This window comes from Chlorocebus sabaeus, chromosome 12, assembly GCF_047675955.1.
Source record: "Chlorocebus sabaeus isolate Y175 chromosome 12, mChlSab1.0.hap1, whole genome shotgun sequence".
Taxonomy (NCBI): Eukaryota; Metazoa; Chordata; class Mammalia; order Primates; family Cercopithecidae; genus Chlorocebus; species Chlorocebus sabaeus.
The window spans coordinates 21,268,952-21,288,136 of record NC_132915.1 but is presented as its reverse complement, the minus strand read 5'-3'; the positions used below and the strand labels follow the sequence as shown (position 1 = coordinate 21,288,136).

At 42.1% G+C, this 19,185-nt stretch overlaps 1 protein-coding gene and 1 long non-coding RNA gene across 4 annotated transcripts in view; one reads left to right on the top strand and one right to left on the bottom strand.

The window, feature by feature from the left end:
* The window catches only part of PCSK5 (proprotein convertase subtilisin/kexin type 5), a 462,318-nt gene that overhangs the window by 433,852 nt on the left and 9,281 nt on the right, over positions 1–19,185 (top strand). For all 3 annotated transcript variants that reach the window (XM_037998500.2, XM_007969534.3, XM_007969533.3), the window contains 2 exons: positions 3,037–3,214; positions 8,836–9,053. In XM_037998500.2, the coding sequence (XP_037854428.2) occupies positions 3,037–3,214; positions 8,836–9,053 (396 nt within the window). The remainder of the gene's footprint in view (positions 1–3,036; positions 3,215–8,835; positions 9,054–19,185) is intronic.
* Positions 748–19,074, bottom strand: LOC140712917 (uncharacterized). The gene is made up of 3 exons (XR_012094754.1): positions 18,191–19,074; positions 3,456–3,624; positions 748–1,990 (listed from the first exon to the last, which is right to left on the bottom strand). It is a non-coding gene; the product is annotated as an uncharacterized lncRNA (long non-coding RNA).

The window sequence follows — 19,185 nt, the reverse complement described above, 5'->3', positions numbered from 1 at the left end:
GTCCCAGCCACTTGGGAGGCTGAGGCAGGAGAATGGTGTGAACCTGGGAGGCAGAGCTTGCACTGAGCCAAGATTGCGCCACTGCACTCAGCCTAGGCGACAGAGCAAGACTCCATTTCAAAAAAAAAAAAAAAAAAGAGATCCTCCTGCCTCAGTCTCCCAAGTAGGTGGGATGGGATCACAGACATGAGCCACCATGTCTGGTCCTTCCATGTCATGTCCAGCTAATTTTTTTTTTTTTTTTCCTTTTAGAGACAAGGGTCTCACTGTGTTCCCCAAGCTGGTCTCAAATTCTTGTGCTCTAGCTATTCTCCTGCCTCAACCTCCCAAAGTGCTGGGATTACAGGCATGAACCACTATGCCAGGCCCTTCCATGTCCCTTTAGCCTCCTTTAATCTGAAATGTTTCCACAGACTTTCTTTTTCTTTTACAATATCAATGCTTTAGAAAAATACAGTCTTGGCCAGGTGCAGTGGCTCACACCTGGAATCCCAGCACTTTGGGAGGCCAAGGCAGGCAGATCATGAGGTCAGGAGTTCAAGACCAGCCTGACCAACATGGTGAAACCCTGTCTCTACTAAAAATACAAAATTTAGCCGGGCGTGGTGGTGGGCACCTGTAGTCCCAGCTACTCAGGAGGCTAAGGCAGGAGAATCGCTTGAACCCGGGAGGCAGAGGTTGCAGTGAGCCAAGCCGAGATCACGCCACTACACTCCAGCCTGGGTGACAAAGCAAGACTCCATCTCAAAAAAAAAAAAAAAAAAGAGAAAAGAAAAATACAGTCTTCATTTTTCCTTTTGGGTGAGTGTGAAGTTGTCCGTGATGAGTTGCAGTGTGCGTGCTCGGCCAGCATACTTCAGAAGTGATGTTGTATCCTCCAAGAGTCACATCTGGAGAAACGTGATCTCCACCTGCCTCTCCTCGGTGATATTAATGTTGATCACCTGGCCAAGATGTTCAGTTTCTCTACTGCATAATTACTGTAACTAATAAATAGCCTGTGGGGTTACACTTTAAGAACATGTAGATATTCACCTCCTTGTCAAAATTTCCCATCCATTTAGCATGGTTGATTAAGAAATCTTGAGGAAAATGTGGCACAGGTCAACGTAGGCCACGTCCCACAGATCCAGTTTGAAGGTTATTGCTAATATGAAGTAATATCCTCAGGTTTCCAGGGATACTGTAACTAGGCTTAAAACAAGCATAGGAGAAAGAAAATGAAACAAAACTGAACTAAAAAAGAAGCCATAGGAGACAGAAGGGAGACATGAATATGGTGAAGACCGGGAAGTATGAGCACTTTTCTCCCCCACCAGGAGAGTAGACCTGAGAAGCGTGAAACTCCAAATAGACACGTGTGGTGGGCTGGGCACAGTGGCTCAAGCCTGTAATCCCAGCACTTTGGGAGGTCAAGGCAGGAGGATTGCTTGAGTCCAGGAGTTCAAAGCCAGCCTACACAACATAGTGAGACTTCATCTCTACACAAAATGGAAAATAAAAATAAAAATTTTAAATTTTAAAAGTTTAAACATTAATAAAAGAAAAATGTTTTAAAGACATGCGTGGCAAGTTTTTCCTCTTCATATTGAGGGAGGACACCATCCCCCTGCTAAGACACAGGGAGGCCTATTCTCAATACCATTCCTGATCCCTTCACAATAGAAAACACTCGGAGATACCAGTCTTCTCTATCCATCTACCTTAGCTCCTGGCCCACAAATCTCTGTGACTCTCTCTCCCAGCAGTTGCTACTTCATAAAAGCATTCCCTCCAGCCACGTCTTCCACGTAATCCCATGGGAAGATTCCCAAAACCTTCTTTTCTACTTACCTCCAATCTGGAGTGCCACCAGTAATCATCTCAGATGCCTTCATACAGAGAAGACACCTTGCCTCCACAAAGTGGTCTTCCCCTCATCCGAGGCTGCAGATTAGACTAGAGCTGAGGCTTCAGCGCTGGTGTAGGACACACATTATCCTGCATTATCCTGGGGGTGGGTGCAGATTTGCTCAGCCTGGTCTTCACATTCTCTCCACCCTGTCCCACACCACCACACCACCAAGGTCAGGCTATTTATAAATTAGATACTTTTTTTGGACATTAGGCTAGACTGAATAATGGCCCCCCTGAAGATGTCACATCCTAATCCCCAGATCCTGTAAACGTATTACTCTACTTGGTAAAAGGGACTTTGGGGCTGTGATTTAATTAAGGATCTCAGCATAGAGAGATTATCCTGCATTATCCACGTAGACCCAATGCCATCACAAGGGTCTGATAAGAGAGATGCTGGGGGATCAGAGTCAGTAGTAGAAGGTGATGTGATCAGAAGCAGAGGGACAGAGAGAAGCTACTGCACTGCTGCCTTTGAAGATGGAGGAAGGGGCCATGAGCCAAGGCATGCAGGTGAACTTTAGCAGGTGGAAAAGGAAAGGAAACAGATTCCCTCCTAGAGCCTCTAAAAGGAACAGAGCCCTGTGGATCTATTTTGGACTTCTGACCTCCAGAACAGTAAGATAATAAATTGTTGTTTCAAGCCCCCAAGTTGAGGATACTTGGTAAGAACAGCAATAAGAGACTAATACAGAGATGTTTTTACTTTAGGAAGCTAGGGCTTCCCCCTAGTTAACCAGATACATGAGCTGGACTATGAGTCATCGCCAACATCCACAGTCGCCGGACCGTAGTTTCTGTTCTACCCACCACGGCTAATCCACTGAGAGATTTGGGTGGGACGCAGATGAGATTTGGATCTCTGATGAGATGAGATGGTATCACTGATGAGATATGGGTGGGACACAGAGCAAAACCATATCACTGACTTCTGTTTTCCTTGTATTCCTCATGGCCTTAGGGTAATTCTGTTTCTTGGACACTCATCTTAGTTCCCAAACATAGCCGTCAGCTCACAGGGACATCATCCCATTCTTCCTGCAGCCCTCTCCTCCCTCCCACCATGGTACACAGGAGGGAGAACACAGGGGAGATGTGTCATGCTCAATGTCCAAATAGACATTTTTCCTCCCATGACAGACACAACCTGTGTGAAGGACTGCCCAGAGGGCTATTATGCTGATGAGGACAGCCACCAGTGTGCCCGCTGCCACAGCTCTTGCAGGACATGTGAAGGGAGACACAGCAGGCAGTGCCACTCCTGCCGACCAGGCTGGTTCCAGCTGGGAAAAGAGTGCCTGCTCCAGTGCAGGGAAGGGTAAGTGCTCAATACATTTCCCCCCCCACCCCATGTAATTCCACAGTCACACCAGATATCAACCCATTTTACAAAGGAGGAAACTAAGATTCAGAACACTTACAAAACCAGGTTAAAGTCTCAGTGCTAGTAAGGAGCAAAGATGAACCAATTCACAATAACAGAAGAGAAACAGGAGAGACTGTTTCTCTTGTGATCCAGTGAGTTATCACAAAGGGTCAGATTGTCGAGCCAGACTCACCTGAGCAATTGATCTTCCTCAGCGACAGTCCTCAATGATAATCCAAAGCATATTGGCAGCTGGGCACTGTGGTTCATGTCTGTAATCCCAACTACATGGGAGGTTGAGGCTGGAGGATCACTTAAGGCAAGGAGTTTGAACCAGCCTGGGCAACACAGTGAGACCCCGTCTGTAAAATATTAAGATAAGATTAGCTGGGCGTGGTGCCATGAGGCTATAGTCCCAGCTTCTATGGAAGCTGAGGCAGGGCATGATCACTTGAGCCCAGGAGTTGGAGGCTGCAGTAAGCTATGATTGCCCCACAGCACTCCAGTCTCAGTGACAGAGCAAGACCTTGTTTCTAAAAATTAAAACAATTTGGCAAAGGGTCTCAGTAATCACAAGGCAGAAGCAAAGCATCCTTTCCTCAGAGAAGCCCAAGACCATTAATGGAGGTTCTATTTCTTGGGCTTCAGGACTTGTTCTGATTCAGATTTAAAATTCAGGGTCTCACGTTCTCCCAACCTGCTTATGTGAGGAGAGCAGTGCATGCGGAACATTGATTTACAAAGGAAATAGCTCCATTAACATCTCCATTTATTCCCCATTAATTCCCCAGCCTGTCATGTCCCCCATAAATCCACAAATTACAGGTCTTGTTATCATAAACAACCTAGACACACACTTGATGTATCCCTCTAAAAGCATTTCACGGATAAGGACTCTATTATTTTTCTGCCAGGAAGAACTGTCCGTGTTATCCAAAGGTCTGATTGCCAGGATATCCTTTTTTTCCCCCTGGGCATCCCCAGTAAAGAGTAAAAGATTGATGATAGGCCTGTTGCTGACTCTTTCTACCCAATCAATAACCTAGAGCACTGGGAGTTTCCAGACCCACATCAAGGGCTGTGACCTTAGACCTTCCTCAAATGCTTTCACCCAAATTGACACATCTCTTCAGTCCTATAGCAGTTACTGCTTGTTTCATTCATTTTAGTGCTATATGCTGCCTTGCATTTTGATTTATCTCATTCATTCACTTATTTATTTAACATGTCTCATGACGAGCACTTTTTATATATAAATAAGATGAGTAAGAGAAAGACTGACCATGTTAGTTTGTTTTCACGCGGCTGATAAAGACATACCCAAGACCGGGCAATTTACAAACGGAAGAGGTTTAATTCAACTTGCAGTTCCACGTGGATGGGGAGGCCTCACAATCAGGGCGGAAGGCAAGTAGGAGCAAGTCACGTCTTATGTGGATAGCAGCAGGCAAAGAGAGAGAATGAGAGCCAGGTGAAACCGGTTTCTCCTTATCCAACCATCAGATCTCCTGAGACTTATTCACAACCACAAGAACAGCATGGGGGAAACCGCCCCCACAATCCAGCCATCTCCCGCTGGGTCCCTCCCACAACACGTGGGAATTATGGGAGTACAATTCAAGCTGAGATTTGGACACAGAGCCAAACCATATCACTGACTTTAAGAGTTTATTCTTATTCTTATATGCCTCTTCCCAAGAAAATCATAAACTCATGGAAGAAAAACACCTCTTATGTCTTACATCTGCTTCTACAACACTCAGCACAGAGCCACACATTAGCAGCTCTTGAAAAACAGCCAGGCGGGGTATGGTGGCTCACGCCTATAATCCCAGCACTTTGGGAGGCCAAGGTGGGCAGATCATAAGGTTAGGAGTTCAAGACCAGTCTGGCCAACAGGGTGAAACCCCATCTCTACTAAAAATACAAAAACTACCAGGCATGGTGGCATGTGCCTGTAATCCCAGCTACTCGGGTGGCTGAGGCAGGAGAATTGCTTGAACCCAGGAGGCAGAGGTTGCAGTGAGCCAAGATCACACCACTGCACTCAAGCCTGGGTGACAGAGCAAGACTCTGTCTCAGAAAGAAAAATACCAGCCATATAGATCCAGGAAGAAAGGGCCCTGCCAGATAAGAACAGAGATGGATGGACAGGCATGGTGGCTCATGCCTGTAATTCCAGCACTTTCCGAGGCTGAGGTGGACAGATCACTTGAGGCCAGGAGTTCAAGACCAGCCTTGCCAACATGATGAGACCCTGTCTCTACTAACAATACAAAAATTAGCAAGGTGTGTTGGCAGGTGCCTGTGATCCCAGCTACTCGGGAATCTGAGGCATGAGAATTGCTTAAACCTGGAGGCAAAGGTTTCAGTGAGCCAAGATCGCACCACTGCACTCCAGCCTGGGCAAGAGAAAAAGACTCTGTCAAAAAAAAAAAAAAAAAAAAAAAACGGGATGAAGCTGCCTGGCTTAGCCCTTTTGCATCACCCTAGTCAGTGTCTGAAAAGATCTGGAGCCCATCTTCCTCAAATCAAGTCAGTAAATACTCTCAAGCACAAAAAGGGTGCTTAATCATCCTGTCATCCAGGTAGAATGCAGACCATGGAATTAAGAAGACAGTTGTTCCACGGTGTGTGAACCCAGGGCTGGTGAGGGGAGGCACAGGTTGCCATAGATCCCTTTAATAAAGAAGAAATTGAATATTCATGAGGTATAAGAGGAGAACTCTTCCTTTAGTAAAATCAGTGTTCCACATGCTTGGCATAAGCCTCGTATGTTAAATCTCTGCCTTGGAAAAGTAGACATATACTTCTCTGCACCCTATCCCAACCCACATAATTATTGTGGTGTTTAACTCAGAGAAGTTTCTTTAAAGCCTAGGTTACTGCTTGTGCTTATGCTCTTCGAAGCTGGGAAACTGATGAGTCCTCAAAGCAAGCAGTGGTGTTGTACTCTCTTAATCTGGTCCAATAAACTCTTTGTTGTCTCTTTTAGCATTCCTCCTTGATAATTTAAAAAACCTACTTAAAATTGATAAGCTTTCTTTCCCACAGTTCCTACTGATGATTTTCATCTTTATAACAATCTACAATAAAAACATTAGGTAAAAAAAAACTTTTGTATGCTGCTTAAGAGTTACAAAGTATTTCCACTCACAGTGTATCTTTACATTATGATTTGATTCTACAACAATCTCATGAGGTTGCTATTAGTCTCTCCATTTTACAGATGAAGAAACTGAGGCTCAGAGGGGTTAAGTGACTTGCCTAAAGTCATGGAGCTACTAATACATGGCGGAGCCAGGAGTAAAAATTCAATCTTCTGCCTCTAATCCTGTGTATTCCCTCTGCTCTGTGTAGATTTCACTTTTCTCTGATGGTTTCTTTTCTTGAGTCTTATGTGGGCTTTGTCAGCCATTCAGCTCATCATCGCGTTGTCTCTCAGATACCTCAGTCTTACAGATTGACACCTAGTAGTCATTGTTCTTCACATAACTGCAGAAAGCGAAGCAGGTCTCCAGTTACCACAAGCTGGGCCACTAAGGTTCCAATGTGCTCCCTCAGATCAGTGACGGGTGGCTAAATAGAGCAAGGCTCAGCATAACCTAGGCATGGTGTGAGTTCTCAGCAAGTTCACGGAGCTGAATCAGTCTATGAAAAAAGCCTATTGGGACCTGTAGTGTTGCACCAGAGAAAACAAAGATAAACCTTTAGGTTTCTAGGATAGGTTTAGTGGTGCTGATGTCTAGAGATACAGAGATGAATCAGATGACCTTTAGCAGCTCATCCTTAGCAAGAATTTTGTTACCCTCTTCTGTCTTGCTTGCAAACCTTTGTTTACCTTCAATTAATGAACTATTTGGTTACAGCTTAACAGTTAAGCTCAAATCATATTGTCCCACTTCACTAACTGACTTTAAGCAAGTTGTCTAAATTCTCTAAGCCTCAATGTTTGCTTCTGTAAAATAAGGATAGTAATACCTAAATCATAAGATTTGCTATGAGGATAAATCACACAATTTATAATTATCACTAATGTACATTCATTATTTATAAAGTGCCCATCATGGTCCCCACCCCTTTCTCAGTAATCACATGTTTAATTGTAGGTACTAACATTAGCCCCATCTTATAGATGAGAAACCTGAGGCACAGAGATGTTGAGTGACTGGCCCAAGGTCACACAGCTTGTAAGTGGTATGGCTGGGATTTAAAACTAGTCTTGTTCCCGAGGGCAAGTGGTAACTTCCACACTCTAGGGTCTCATTGGCAGGTTCAACAAGGTGAAATAATGTTTATGAAGTCCCTGGAATACTATCAGGCATATTAGTAGAAACTTAATGAATAGTGGTTATAGTTATTATATTTAACCTCCAAAAATCTTTTCAAACAAGGTTATATCTGTTATGTAAATGTCAATATCACACTTGTCACCTCCTATTTCAACATCTGTTTTTTAGTTGACAAATTAGAAGAAGAATTCAGAGGTACGTTTATTTTATTTATATTATCTTGTATTTTATGTTATTTATGACAGTCTCACTCTGTCACCCAGACTAGAGTGCAGTGGTGTGCTCTCAGCTCACTCTCCTGTGTTCAAACGATTCTCATGCATCAGCCACCCAAGTAGCTGGGACTACACACCACATCTGGCTATTTTTGTTTGTTTGTTTGTATTTGTAGTAAAGATGAGATTTCACCATGTTGATTGACCAGGCTGGTCTCGAACTCCTAACCTCAAGCCATCCTCTCATCTTGGCCTCCCAAAGTGCTGGGATTACAGGTGTGAGCCACTGTGCCTGGCCAGATGGATCTCTTTTTTTGAGATGGAGTCTCACATTATCGCCTAGGCTGGAGTGCAGTGGCATGATCTCAGCTCACTGCAACCTCCCCCGCCCAGGTTCAAATGATTCTCCTGCATCAGCCTCCCAAGTAGCGGGGAGTACAGGCACATGCTACCACATCTGGATAATTTTTGTATTTTTAGTAGAGACAGGGTTTCACATGTTGGCCAGGCTGGTCTCAAACTTCTGACCTCAAGTGATCCAACCATGTTGGCCTCCCAAAGTGCTATAATTACAGGTGTGAGCCACTGCACCCAGCCTGGGTGGATTTTTTAAATGTACCTCTGAATGGCCAGGCCAACATAGTGAGACAGTCATCACTATTTCAAAAAAAAAAAAAAAAATTTGTTTTAAATCCTTCCATTCTCTGATGCCAGCCATTAACCACAACTTAAAGCATGAATTTGGAGAGGCACATGGTAGAAAAAGGCAATGGTAGCTAGCAACAATGGAGATGCTACTAGGTGTGATAAGCACTAGGTCTTTTCATATGTGTTAGTTACCCACTTTAACTTTCACAAATAATAGGGGAGGGATTGGCCCAATTTACAGGTAAGAACACTGGGAATCATTGGGTTCATTAGTGTTATTAGCAATGAATCTAATGAGTAAGGTAAAGAGGCTAAAGTCACCCAGCTTGTAAATGAAACCTGACTACCACGTTTTTCCACCGCACCCAATTTAGGAGCAAAGCTTAGTATTCCATCGTTTCTTCTCCCTCGGTTTCAGGTATTACGCAGACAACTCCACCGGCCGGTGTGAGAGGTGCAACAGGATCTGCAAGGGGTGCCAGGGCCCACAGCCCACAGACTGCCTGTCTTGCGATAGATTTTTCTTTCTGCTCCGCTCCAAAGGAGAGTGTCATCCCTCCTGCCCAGACCATTACTATGTAGAGCAAAGTACACAGACCTGTGAGAGATGCCATCCGACTTGTGATCAATGCAAAGGTGAGAGTCTGTCATTTTGCATGTGTGCATAGAAAAATGAAAAGGTTTTCTTCCTTCTTTGCCCCTTTCTCTCTTCTTACCACCTGGGAGATTCCTCTTGCTTCCCCACCTCGTGTATGATCCTCTCCAGCATCAGCGCCCTCTGTTCGCTCTTAACTTCTGCCTCTTCCCTCTAACCTGGGCTGTTCCTGCCCATCCTCCATCCTTCAAGGCCCAGAGACAGGCATCATCTCCTTGAGGAAGCACTGTTCGTCCACTCATCATTTTCCTATTCTACCTGATGAATCTGTCTGGGGGGATTTGTTTCTTTTCATTACTTGCACTATTCCCTGAGACTTTTGCCTCAAATTCTCCCAAGTTCCATACCTCTTTTACAGAAACTTGGTTGTCTGTCCAAGAGATCATTAAGGCTCACCATCTACCCACGAGCCCAGGCTGATATTTTGAAGTTCTCCTCGACTCTTCTTCCCTTGTCACCTGCCCAACCCACCCACCTCCAACAAAGCTAAACTTCAAGATCTGTTGATTCTCTTTCCCAAATAGTTATCTAATGAGATCTTTTTCCACTCTCACTACCCTCATCTTCCATTTTTATATCTAGTATCACACCTTTTGAAGCAGCCAGCAGGTCACCCTAACTCTGAATCTTGCCCCCACACCAGGTCATCTGGTATACTAATGCCAGAGTGAGTGCCCTAAAATTCAAATTTCTCATTTTTCTCTACACCTTGCCATAAACATGTGATCACCATGAACGCTTCTCAATATTTAAGAAAGAAATAATTCTATATTTTAATTGTTAAAACTTTCTACAAAAAATATTATTAGCTGGTAGGATACATACCTGTGCTTTTCAAAATTATCTTGGCTATGCTTAGTTCTTTTATGTAAATACGTAATCAGTGAAGTTTCATTTTTTAAAAATCTTTGATTTTTAAAAAGTATTTTGCTATTGAGTGGCATTGCATTGAATTTATTTTGGAGAAAACCCCATCTTTACAATCCTGAGTTATATTTATGAATGTGGTATATCTCTCCATTCTATGCATTTACTTATTACACTTCAGTAAAGTTTTAATGTGTTTTTTTGTTTTTTGTTTTGTTTTGTTTTGTTTTGTTTTGTTTTGAGACGGAGTCTTGCTCTGTCGCCCAGGCTGGAGTGTAGTGGCCAGATCTCAGCTCACTGCAAGCTCCACCTCCCGGGTTTACGCCATTCTCCTGCCTCAGCCTCCCGAGTAGCTGGGACTACAGGCGCCACCTCGCCCGGCTAGTTTTTTGTATTTTTTTTTTTAGTAGAGACGGAGTTTCACCGTGTTAGCCAGGATGGTCTCGATCTCCTGACCTCGTAATCCACCCATCTCGGCCTCCCAAAGTGCTGGGATTACAGGCTTGAGTCACCGCGCCCGGCCAAGTGTTTTTTTGTTTGTTTGTTTGTTTGTTTGTTTTTTGAGATGGAGTATCGCTCTGTCACCCAGGCTGGAGTGCAGTGGCATGATCTCAGCTCACTGCAACCTCCGCCTCCCAGGATCAAGTGATTCTCCTGCCTCAGCCTCCTGAGTAGCTGGGATTACAGATGCATACCACCATGCCCAGCTAATTTTTGTATTTTTAGTAGAGATGGGGTTTCACTATGTTGGTCAGGCTGGTCTCGAATTCCTGACATCATGATCCGCCCGCCTTGACCTCCCAAAGTGCTGGGATTACAGGTGTGAACCACTGCACCTGGCCAATAAGTGTTTTTATATTTAAAAGGTGATTCAGATTTTCCCAGCAGTTCCCTTAACTTATGCCTTAAGGACTCTTCTTCCATATATTCTAGAAGCTAGAACTACCCAGAACCACTCAGCAGCCACCAAACGTGCCAGGCTCTTTCATGCCTTTATTGACTCAATGCTCTAGGGAACCCCTAAAGATTCAGCTTGAGTATCATCTCATCTCCTCCGTGGAGCTTTTGTTAGTCCTCCCAGGAGTATTCTTCCTCCTTCTTAATTCTGTAATACACTGCTTTATCATAGAAATTTTACATTACATTGTAATTAAACAAGTCCACCCCTCCTACTGATTGTGAGCCCCTCAAGCAAAGGCAAGGATTATACTACATTCATTGTGTATCCCTTGTTTCTACTCTGGAGGGTAAAACGTAAGTTTTCATTAAGCGTTTGTTCACTGAATGAATGACTGTATAGGAAACAAATTCCTAATGTCTTTTTGCAAATTAAAAAGTGTTCAACTATAAGATCTTCAAATAGCCAGGCGCAGTGGCTCACACCTGTAATCCCAGCACTTTGGGAGGCTGAGGTGGGCGGATCACCTGAGGTCAGGAGTTCAAGACCAGCCTGACCAACATGGTGAAACCCCTTCTCTACTAAAATACAAAAATTAGCTGGGCGTAGTGGCAAGTGCCTGTACTCTCACCTACTTGGGAGACTGAGGTGGGAGAATTGCTTGAAACCTGGAGGCGGAGGTTGCAGTGAGCTGAGATTGCGCCATTGCACTCCAGCCTGGCAACAGAGCGAGATTGTCTCAAAAAAAAAAAAATCTTCAAATATTGTTTCTCCACTCTCCCCTCCAATCTCCTTTTATGGAATTTCTATTAAATGCAATTTAGAGTTTATTGATCTGTCCTTTGTATCCTACCTACTCTTTTTTATTTTACCTCTTTGACTCTATGTGAGTTATACTAGGTTAATTCTTCAGCACTACCATTTCATTCCCTGACTTGTTCTCTGACTGTGTTCAGTCTAAAATCCAACCCATCTATTTCTTTGTTTTCAATTTAAGTGACTGTATTTTTATTCTTGAGAGTTCTAATTGGCCAGGTGCAGTGACTAATACCTGTAATCACACCACTTTGGAAGGCTGAGGTGGGAGTGACACTAGAGCCCAGGAATTCAAGACCAGCCTGGGCAACTTGGCAAAATCCTGTTTCTACAAAAAAAAAAATACAAAAATTAGTCAGGCGTGTTGGCACACAACAGTAATCCCAGCTACTCAGGAGGATGAGGTGGGAGGATCACTTGAGCAAGGGATATCAAGACAGCAGTGAGCTGTGATTGTTCCGCTGCACTCCAGCCTGGGTGACAGAGTAAGACCATGCCAAAAAAAAAAAAGATTTCTAATTGTTTCTTTTTCTCATCCATTTTTATTTTAGATCTTTGTTTGTATCTTATAATTTAATATATTTATGGATACTATGTCTTCATTTATTTATGAACATCTTAAACACACTAATTTTAAAGACTGTCAAATGTTTTTACGAAATCAATATTATCTGATGTAAATTTATGTTCCAATTATTGATTGTGTTTGTCATCTTTCTTTTTAACTTTATTTTATAGAGACGAGGTCTCGCTATGTTGCCCAGGCTAATCCTGAACTCCTGGGCTCAAACGATCCTCCCATCTTGGCCACCCAAAGTGCTGAGGTTACAGGAGTGAGCCATTGCACTGGCCTGTCATCTTTCTTAGCATTCATTTTATCTATATACTTTGGAATGTTGGTCTTAGCTCATTGTAAATGAAATATTTTGGTTTTGGTTCTTTACTCCCTCTCTCTCTTCTTTTATCTTTACTTCTCACAGTCTGGAAATTTTTCCATTAACTATTCCTGTCTCCAACCTGAAACTCAGTCCAGAAACAAGATGTTCCAGCGTTCCTGGAAGTGATATTGATGACAGCACAGATCCCATCAGCAATTCAATTAGCAGCTCAGGAGAGCTCTTGTCAGAAGTTGATGTCTATGAAGGCAGAGTCTCAACATGACTCCTGATTTAAGCTCTAAGCCTGGATTTTGGCCCTGGTCTTACATAAAACACTTTTAGTTCCTTTTTTGGTAGAAAAGGTGAACTCACAGCCACCACTGCCTACTTCTAGTCCTGGAGCAGAGAAGGCGGATGGTTAGAACCTGACTGCCATTTTGCATTTATATTTCCTTTATGTTCCAAAGAGATTACATTTTCTATGTAAGGCCATCTATCTTTTATGTTTGTTTGTTTTCCTCTCTTTATATTTATTCCATAATTTCATTATGTTTAAAGTGAATGGGCTGTCAGAACCTGAACTTATAAAATATTATTTTTAATGCATATGTGTTACTAATGGATAATCAGATTCTTAGAAGAGGATTGTACCCTAAATTATTGCCCAGCCTCATTCTACTAATCCAAATGCCTGGTGGGATTACAGGCACACACCACCATGCCTGGCTAATTTGTGTGTGTGTGTGTGTGTGTGTGTGTGTGTGTGTGTGTATGTATTTTGAGTAGAGACCGGGTTTCGTAGTTTTTCAACCCTTGCCCCACTCCTTCTCTCCCTGCTGTTGTATTCCCCAGTGTCTATTGTTCCCACCTATTTTATTTTATTTTGTTTTTGAGACAGTCTCACTCTGTCGCCCAGGCTAAAGTTCTGTCTCCCAAGCTAAAGTGCAGTGATGCAATCTCAGCTCACTGCAGTTTCTGCCTCCCAGGTTCAAGTGATACTCATGCCTCAGTCTCTCAAGTAGCTGAAACTAGAGGTTCATGCCACCATCTGTGGCTTATTTTCGTATTTTTTGTTGGTTTGTTTTTTGAGACAGAGTCTTGCTCTGCTGTCCACGCTGGAGTGCAGTGGCATGATCTCCACTCACTGCAACCTCTGCCTCTCAGGTTCAAGCAATTATCCTGCCTCAGCCTCCTGAGTAGCTGGGACTACAGGCATGCGCCACCATGCCTGGCTAATTTTTGTATTTTTAATAGAGATGGGGTTTCACCATGTTAGCCAGGCTGCTCTCAAATTCCTGGTCTGAAGTGATCAGCTCACGTTGGCCTCCCAAAGTGCTGGGAAGACACGCATGGGCCACCACACCTGGCCAAAGTCTTACTTTTTTTTTTTTTTTTTTAATGCTTTAAGTTCTAGGGTACATGTGCACAACGTGTAGGTTTGTTACATATGTATACATGTGCCATGTTGGTGTGCTGCACCCATTAACTCATCATTTACATTAGGTATATCTCCTAATGCTATCCCTCCCCCCTCCCCCCTCCCCACAATAGGCCCCAGTGTGTGATGTTCCCCTTCCTGTGTCCAAGTGATCTCATTGTTCAATTCCCACCTATGAGTGAGAACATGCGGTGTTTGGTTTTCTGTTCTTGCGATAGTTTGCTGAGAATGATGGTTTCCAGCTGCATCCATGTCCCTACAAAGGACACGAACTCATCCTTTTTTATGGCCGCATAGTATTCCATGGTGTATATATGCCACATTTTCTTAAACCAGTCTGTCACTGATGGGCATTTGGGTTGGTTCCAAGTCTTTGCTATTGTGAATAGTGCCACAATAAACATACGTGTGCATGTGTCTTTATAGCAGCATGATTTATAATCCTTTGGGTATATCCCCAGTAATGGGATGGCTGGGTCAAATGGTATTTCTAGTTCTAGATCCTTGAGGAATCACCACACTGTTTTCCACAATGGTTGAACTAGTTTACAGTCCCACCAACAGTGTAAAAGTGTTCCTATTTCTCCACATCCTCTCCAGCACCTGTTGTTTCCTGACCTTTTAATGATCGTCATTCTAACTGGTGTGAGATAGTATCTCACTGTGGTTTTGATTTGCATTTCTCTGATGGCCAGTGATGATGAGCATTTTTTCATGTGTCTGTTGGCTGCTTAAATGCCTTCTTTTGAGCAGTGTCTGTTCATATCCTTTGCCCACTTTTTGATGGGGTTGTTGTCATTTAAATATTTAATCAATCTTGAGTTATCACCTGTATGGTGATAGGTAGGGATCCAGTTTTATTCTTCTGCGTGTATCCAAAATTCTTTTTCCCATTGTTTATTTTTGCCGACTTTGTAAAAAATCAGGTTTTTAGGTGTGTGGCATTATTTCTGGGTTCTCTATTCTTTTCCATTGGTCTATGTGTCTGTTTTTGTACCAGTACCATGGTATTTTGGTTACTATGCCCTTATAGTATAGAAATACTATACGTGTCTTTAGTTGGGTTTGAGATTTCCTGGGTGAATTAAGGATGATGATTTTGGGCATTCTCAGTCTCAAAAGTTCATCCACACAGTGTTCTTGAGATTGTATTCAGGGGATGACTAGGAGTTAGTGGGTAAATCTTGAAGCTGTCCTGAGTGTTTGTACCTCTTCCTCTTGTACTTGACGTCAACCCATGAACTTGCCCAGTTGAAGTTTTCTATCTTTGGTGCTCATTTTTTCTGCTATCATTCTTTTTTTAATTTTTATTTTTTATTTAATGTTATTTTTTAATATAATTATTTGCAATGAGCAGTCCTTTCTTTACTATAGCACACATGTCCCTTGCTGGTTAGGAAAATGTTGTGCTATCATCTGGTTTTGTAACATATAGATACAAAATCTGGAGACAGGTTTTTCTCGTGGGATATAAACTAGGTAGAAAAAAAAGATGAATTCCTTCCTTTTTAAGTCATTAACTCTCATAGTAAAGAAATGAGGATGCATGAAAGAATCAGAAAAAAAATTTAGCAGCCTAAATAAGAAATTACCAACTAAATTATATTTTGCTCACTTTGGACTGCCCAACAATTTTAGGATGTTAAAAAGGAAAAATATGTAAAAGCATGGAAGGAAGGGTGGAGCAGGAAAACATAGCACACCCAGGCTTCATATGTACCTTTCTCTGTAACTGATACCTCCATAATTAGCTCATTTCTTGCCTTCACACACCTAACTTTTTACTTATCCTCCTCATAAAATTTTATTTATTTTTCGTTTGTTTTTTGGTTTTGTGTTATTGTTTCTTCTCCTCATAAAATGGTTTGGAATCAAAATCCAGGCTGAGTAACCAAAGCCTCTTAACTCTCCCAAGCTGCATCTTTCTGTGCGGACTGAGGCCCATGAACAGACCCCAGAAGTTGCTCTGCCTTTGTTGAATTCATCCCGTGGGATTCAGTCTGAAGGAGAGCAGATGGTGAGCTGCTCTGAGTTTTAAAGAAATGACAAAACGCCTGTCTTTTAGGTCCCAAAGCTCCCGCAGAACCTTAGAAGCGATGATAGATGTAGGGTGTTAAACTTTAAAATAATAGAAAGCCTTCTGGAAATTAACAAAGTGCCTTTTGCTAAAGATTCTGAGTACCCTAAGTGTGCAAGTTTTGCAATAAATTGGTGTAGGAGCTGTAAATGAAGTCTGATTTGTCACCCAAAGCTGACATATAGTGCCCTTGGGTATTGCCTAGGATCTGGGCCTCAGACAATTTATTGTTGGTCTTCTGGAAAATGTAACCAAACTTGGCCAGGCACGGTGGCTCATGCCTGTAAACTTTGGGAGGCCAAAGCGGGCAGATCACCTGAGGTCAGTGTTCAAGACCAGTCTGGCCAACATGGTGAAACCCCGTCTCTACTAACAAGAGTAAAACCCCGTCTCCAAAAACAAAAAGAAAAAAAAAAGAAAATGTAACCAACTTTAAGGTAAGAATTTTGTGACCTAACCTAGTTATGGACTGTTCCCCCTCTTTTAGTGTTTTCTACTCTTAATTTATTTTATTATAAATTGACAAATTATAATTATATATATTTATAGGGTACAAAAGGGTGTCATGATATATGTATACAATGTGGAATAATTAAATCAAGCTAATTAACATGTCCATCAGGCCAGGTACAGTGGCTCACACCTGTAATCCCAGTACTTTGGGAGGCCAAGGTGGGCGGATCACTTGAGGTCAGGAATTTGAGACCAGCCTAGGCAACATAGTGAGACCTCATGTCTATAAAAAATAAACAAAATTTGGCCAGGCGCAGTGACTCATGCCTGTAATCCCAGCAATTTGGGAGGCCAAGGCAGGCAGATCACTTGAGGTTAGGAGTTTGAAACCAGCCTAGCCAATATGATGAAACCTCATCTCTACTGATAATACAAAAAAATTAGGCAAGTGTGGTGGTGCACGCCTGTAGTCCCAGCTACTCAGGAGGCTGAGGCAGGAGAATTGCTTGAACCTGGGAGGCAAAGTTTGCAGTGAGTTGAGATTGCGCCACTGCACTCCAGCCTGGGTGACAAAGCAAGACTCTATCTAAAAACAAAAATAAATAATATATAATATATATTTGCTGGGTATGGGGTGTGAGCCTGTAGTACCAGCTACTCAGAAGGCTATGGTAGGAGGATCACCTGAGCCCAGGAGGTCAAGGCTGCAGTGAGCCATGATTACACCAAGCCATGATTGCACCATTGCAATCTAGCCTGGGAAACAGAGCAAGATTCCACCAAAAAAAAAAAAAAAAAAAAAAAAATTCCATCACTTCAAATACTTAATCATTTTTGTGGTAAGAACATCTGAAATGTACTGTCTTACCAATTTTGAAAGTACAATATATTATTGTTAATTATAGTCACCATGAGATATAATAGATCTCAAAAAACATGTTCTTTCTGTTGAGAACCTTATACCCTTTGACCAGCATCTCCCCAGTCCCCTCAGCCTCTGGTAACCACCATTCTACTCTTTACTTCTATGAGTTCAATTGTTTTAGATTCCACATTAAAGTGAGAACATGTATCTACCCTTAATTTCTCTTCATTTAAAAAAAAAAGTCTCTTGTATGTTAAAAATTGAAGTAAGACATCTAAGCTATATTTTAGAAAAATGTAGAATGGGAAAAAGGAAGAATGGAAATAGGAGAAGATTGATTCTTCCATCAGAGACCACAATAATGTTCCAGAACATGTAGGAAATTCTGTATGAGGCTAGAGCTAAGATAAAAATAAAGTGGTTTTGAATTTATATCACTACAGGCAGCTTCCAATCTAAGAAGCAGTTCAGTAATAAAAGTGTTTATTCTCTAAGCTGTTGTTTGGAGCTCAGAATTTATTTTTCCACAGAAACATTATAAATGATTGAGCTCACAGTTCAGCCATGAAATGTCAATTTAACTACATTGTGAATGTAAATGACAGATCCATGGTTCTATTTCAAGTTCAGAAACCACCCTTTACAGGATTGTTCTGATGGGAAGACCTATATCAAGTTCCAACCTACAATACCAGGCACATTCTAAGCCCATTAATCTTATGTTCCCATTTAAAAATGATCAGCAAAAATGTCCAGGACTTCCTAACAGAATGAGCTAGATTTAGGTCTCCTGTCCCCAAACTTTCCAGAAGTTATCCCTTGATACCTGCATAGAAGAAATGTTTGGGTCGGTCCTTTCTGGGGTGTCTGAATTAGGAGAGAAGAGTATTGTCTCCACAGGAAACAGAGGCTGTAGATTCAGACCTCCTCTATTTGGTGGCTCATGTGCTAAGGCAGATAGTGTGGTAGAAAGAGCACCTCAGCAACGCGCAATTGCACACATCTGTAATCCCAGCTACTTGGAGGCTGAGGCAAGAGGGATCCTTTGAGTCCAGGAGTTTGAGATCAGCCTGGGCAACATAGCAAGACCCCCATCTGAAAAAAAAAACAAAAGAAAACAAAAAGAAAGAAAGACAGATCAATGGATTATGAGTCAACAAACTTGAATTTGAATCTTGACCACCTTGAATTTGAATCTTAACCCTGGATAGGTGGCATTACATGTCTGGGCCTTAGTTTTCATTTATCAGTATTTTCAAAAAGAGAAATAAATAAGATGTCAAATTTCTGAGAAGAGAACTTACAGCTTTCAAGAGAATTTCAAAGAAATCTAGCACCATCAACACCACCCCAAAATTAAGAACCACCAAACAAAATGACCTGCTGAATCCTTTTAGCCCTAGCATTTAAGTGCCAAGTTTAGTGCTGTTTCTCAATTAGAAACTCTCTATTCATGATTTACGCACTGAGTATTGCAGTCCTCCAAACAGCTGGTAACATCCTCCACACTAGTTAAACAATAAGCAGAATAACAAAGGTTTTATAAACTTTCTACACGATTTCTCATTCTCTGAAAATCTTTTCTCTTGCTGTAATAAAATATCTGTCATCCCCAAATCCTCAATTTTCAGACTGAGAGTCGACATAGATTGAACTAATTGTATAATTTCTACTTTGTGTGGGAGACTTTTTTCTTTTTCATATCCTCAATCAATTCACCCTTCCGCTTCAATTTACTTGACATATTCCTTGTTCCTAAGTGTTCCGGAACAGAGACAGAGGTTGAAATCTAAGGTCAATCTCATAACTTAGAATGTTTTC